We start from the raw sequence: 4,573 nt of genomic DNA, 5'->3' as shown, positions 1-4,573 counted from the left end.
AAGAGAAAGAATAGCTTCTTTTAAAAACATGGATTTAATGAGAACATTAATGCAGCATGTATTATTCACATTTCGGCAGGGTAGCTCAGCTCAGGTGGGTAAGCTGTTTTTGAACAGTGGGCTTTGGACCATCCAACACTGGAGATCTCAGAGAGTCCTTACATTCCTAAAAGCCTTTACTTTCAAATAAATATTACTTAATTTAGACATTATTTACATATGCACAGCTCGTTTGAGAGGGTGTGGGCCAATGTCACTGCTCTTCTTCGTCGAGCAGAGAGTTTTACACTCTGCTCTGACTCTGTTTGATAAACTCCTCTGAAGGTGCTGCACATCGGCAGAGTTCTGCGTACTGAGGGACACATGCGAAGGCCCCGATGGCGGCCGATGTTGTGAGAGTGTGGGGTACCAATGGTAAGCATCGGCTTGGTAACCATTTGATCCATCTGTTTCCACACACACCCTGTAATTCTGCCCTCTGTTGTTGTCCCAGTGTGGCGCTGCTCCAGGTCCAGGCCTGAAGTACACACAAAACTCTACTCGCTCCTTTGGATCTATGTTCTTTGGTAAACTTAAGTCAAAGGTAAAAACATCCATGTCAGAACCCCCAAAGCGATGCTGCTGCAGGAACGTGCAGGGAATGTCATGTTGACTCCTCCAAGAGTCAAAGGTCACCCGAACATGCACAGCCTTGTCAGTTCCTACGTGGGAGACACGCACTGTGCCGCTCAAGGAGTGCTCTGAAATGTTGCAGCTCTCCAGCTGCACATGCATCTCTCGGAGACGTGCCAGGAAGACTTTAACGTCCAGCGTTGGCTGAGGGAAAGCCAGCCGTAACTTGTAGCGCTGCAGTTTGTTTGAGGTTGGCTGTTGGCCTTGCAGTTTGGCCAAAGAGGGTTTCATCATCAGAGCAGAAGCAGGGGAAGAGGGCTCAGGAATAAATAGCCGCACGGCGGTGAGAGCCAATCCCTTGGCATCTGCAAAGACTACACGCTTCTTGTTCAGACCGGCGCTGTCCCTGCGGAAGCAGCTCCGAGGCTCCGACGGCAGGGGTGAGCAGGGCGGCAGTGTGGATGAAGAGAAGAGGGAAGAGGAGGAGGGATGCAGAGGGTGAAGGCTGGTCCTCGGCGGGCAGTTGGTTGGCTGATAACGATGCTGTGTGGGTTTCAGAGGAGACATGGACAGCAGTTGATAAAGAGGTTGGCGCTGGCTGAGGCTCAGACACATGGCGATGTCAACTGGCATCATGGCTGGCTGGGAGTGACTTCCTAAGGCGTGCAGAACTCTGAAAAAGAAGATGATCAGAATAAGATCCAACATCACAAGGAGTGGTTTCACATATTTCTCTTTCAGCATATTTCTGCATGTAACGTAATATTTTTATTAAAAGCACAATTGCAGTAAAGGAGTTCAGTGAAAGCAATGAAGCTTACCTTGCACAATTCATTTTCAGACTCTAAATGTTACACTGAATCAGTCTGTTGTCTTTGCCAGAGGGCCGCAGCACATTCAGCATCATCTGTAAGCAGAAATCAGGTTTTATAAATAAGTAAAACTTCTCACTGAATTTGACAAAAATCAAATACAATACAAAAGGAAAGCAGATTTTTCAAAGCAAAATATACTCACAGACTGGAAACTTCCATATATTTCATCAAACCATCGACAGAAAAAGAACAAGAGGACTGCAGTTGTGGTCTGCCTCTGCTCTCTCTGGAGCTTATGTGCAGAGTTTAGAAATGAGGCTGAACCTTCTGGGACATCATGTGGGTGGAGTTTAGCCAATGAAATGAAGCGCCTCAGTTTATGTCCTGCCCTCAAAGAACTGTTGCACTGAAGGAAGGGCCTCGAAGCTTTCCTTTCATGGAATTCCTCTGTCATGATCTAGTTTCTCAACTTTTGACCACACAGACCTTTTATCTGTTAAATAAATGTTGATAAAGACAATTGAAATTCCAAAGGTTTTACTCAGTTTACAGTTTAACAGCATGTACAGTTCATAGTAGAATCTGAGATACATAATGCATACATGACAAGGCATTTTTTTTCACATAGGCCAAAGACTATTGAACATACACATAATTTGATAGCCTTTTCGAATCACAGGCTACTCCTTTACCTCGTTTCAGATAAGGGGAGGCTGACAGCACAGCATCCAATTAATCTTTAAATACAAAATCAGAATTAGCATTGTTCTTCCCATTGAATATGTGCAATGCTTTAGTAAAGGCATAGACCTATAGAGAAAATTCTAATGCATTATTGAAACAAAGACTGGTAGCAATTTTCTTATCGAACACAAACTATAAAATTTTAACCTATTGAAACCTATAGTGACATCACTTTTTTGTGCGGCTTAAAAAGGAGCAATAAGCGAAATTCATCATTTCTAGATTGAGGGAATTAAAAAATTGCTATGTGAAGAACTAGAGGTGTAATTTCATCTGGAGTATAGCATGACCTCACGCAACCTCTCTGCCCCTTGTTTACAAGCCGGTCCGGCTGTGCGTTCATGTACATTCATGTGCATCCCCACCTCCCCCCCTCTCTCGGAGCCCTTGGCCCTCCCTCCCTATAAAAGGCTACAGCCAGTGAGTAATGTCTGTTTTAATTAGTGTTACAGTAACGTTAGGCACATGTCGCTATGTCGATTCAATTAAATTTAATGTTACAACCGTAGCATGGGTTAATGTCCGGAGCTTGAGTTATTAGCGGCTCGGTCCCAGCAATGGGTCAGGCATTACGGTTGTGTTAGGTGAGTAGCCCGGCAGCCCAGCTAACATTTGCAATTAGCATTGTAAAATGTAGCCCGGCGGGCAGCCTGGCGGGCTGTGTTTAGCCATTTCCCTGCCTACTTCAATGATGATGGTCCCTGTAATAAATGTAATATATTTGCTGAGATGGAGGCGAGGCTCAGTGACTAGAAGAGCTGGTAGAAGCGCTCCATAGCTGTAAGTTACTCCAGTAGCTGTAGTAGCTCTGGTGCTAACTCCAGGAGCTAAACACTAACGTCCCTACTCTGCGTGAGCTGGAGCCATGAGCCCCGGGCTCACAGAGAAGAGTAGGAACGTCACCGTGGCAGCCGACTAGTGCTAACACTAACGTCCCTACTCTTCTGTGAGCCTGGCGGGCTCACGGCTCCAGCTCACGGAGAAGAGTAAGGACGTTAGTGTGGCAGTCGACAAGTGCTGCCCAGCTAACGTTAGCCCTGGCTCTCTGATTGGATCCAATCGGAGCACCGAGCCCTGGTTTGTTATTCAGGTTAATGTAGGAAGAAGCAGCGGGTATATCGGGCAGCTGAGTGACGTGGAGTCTACGGAAGAAACACCGGGACTGTCTGGATGTAATAGTCCGTGGAGATGCTGCAATCCTCGGCTACACAGACGAGGTGAGTGGGGTGGGAGGTGGAGAGCAGAGGTAGAGGGAGAAGTGGCTCATGACACACTTTGTTTTGTTCTACAGGCAGTGCACAACAGCAAACCTAGTGGTGAAATGATTTCGCTTTTTGCCCCTTTAAAGACGGCTTACCCACGGATTTAAACCTTTGAATCCTGAGCAAATTGGGATGATTTCTTTCAGATGCATGAGAAAAGACACAATGAGCAACTTGGTAAGAGATGTCCCACAAATAAAAAACAAAATAAAAAAAATTGAAAATCATTAATAAAAAAAAATAAATTAATTAATTAATTAAAAAAAAAAAAAAAAAAAAAAACTAGGGGAAAAATAACTTGAGAAAAACTATACTTAGAATTATTACATTTTAAAATTCTGTTATAGAATTACTATAGTTTTTAAGCACTCGTCCCAGGTCATTTCCTTGTTAGTTTTTTTCTCTGATTTTCTGTTATTAATTTTCTCTTTTTTCTAACTTCTTGCTTGCTCATTTTTTGGGCCTCATTTCTTCTTTCATTGCTCATTGCCTTCTTCCCATGTTTTTAAAAGAAATCAAGGCAATTTGCTCAGGTCTCAAAGGGTTTACTGTTATCATAGCCCACTCTCACTGAAAAAAGAAAAAAAAAAAAAAAAAAAAACGACGGTTGACTGCGTGAGCCGCCTACTACCACCCATACTTAAATTTACGTTAATCCAGCAATCTCTAGTGGCCGTAGTAGTTATTACAGGAGCAAAGGAGAAAGTGATGTGTGTAGCATAGGTCCTGTTTGTTTTCAGTTATTTCACCTTTTTTTTGTTAAGTACATAACTCCACATGTGTTCATTCATAGTTTTGATGCCTTCAGTGAGAATCTACAATGTAAATAGTCATGAAAATAAAGAAAACGCATTGAATGAGAAGGTGTGTCCAAACTTTTGGCCTGTACTGTATGTGAATAATTATTAATGCCAAACCATGATGTTTTTCCAAAACCTATCCATAGTTTTTGGCAAAACTGCAGCCATTTCATGATGTTAAGGATGTTAAAAATTGTGACCATAAGAACGGCAATACATTGTTTTGGGGTGGGTCATGTAAGTGGCAATCAGTGGAGTTATGTAAGAGCATTGGATGCTACCCTTGTGTTACCAGAGGAAATGTTTCATGGTTGCTCAAATTCCAAGACAAACATACTGG

The 4,573-nt window shown here is 43.2% G+C and overlaps 1 protein-coding gene across 1 annotated transcript; it reads right to left on the bottom strand.

Annotated features, from left to right (window-relative positions):
- Positions 1–15: 15 nt before the first annotated feature.
- ppp1r3c2a (protein phosphatase 1 regulatory subunit 3C2, duplicate a) lies at positions 16–1,777 on the bottom strand. Its single transcript, XM_049603520.1, has 3 exons — positions 1,630–1,777; positions 1,434–1,519; positions 16–1,285 (listed from the first exon to the last, which is right to left on the bottom strand). The coding sequence occupies exons 2-3, from the start codon at positions 1,445–1,447 to the stop codon at positions 214–216; spliced, it is 1,086 nt and encodes a 361-aa protein (XP_049459477.1). The 5' UTR covers positions 1,448–1,519; positions 1,630–1,777; the 3' UTR covers positions 16–213.
- Positions 1,778–4,573: the final 2,796 nt, after the last annotated feature.

The sequence above is a fragment of the Epinephelus fuscoguttatus genome, linkage group LG18, assembly GCF_011397635.1.
Source record: "Epinephelus fuscoguttatus linkage group LG18, E.fuscoguttatus.final_Chr_v1".
Classification (NCBI taxonomy): Eukaryota; Metazoa; Chordata; class Actinopteri; order Perciformes; family Serranidae; genus Epinephelus; species Epinephelus fuscoguttatus.
The sequence above is the reverse complement of the archived record's forward strand: the minus strand, read 5'-3'. Positions and strand labels throughout refer to the sequence as shown.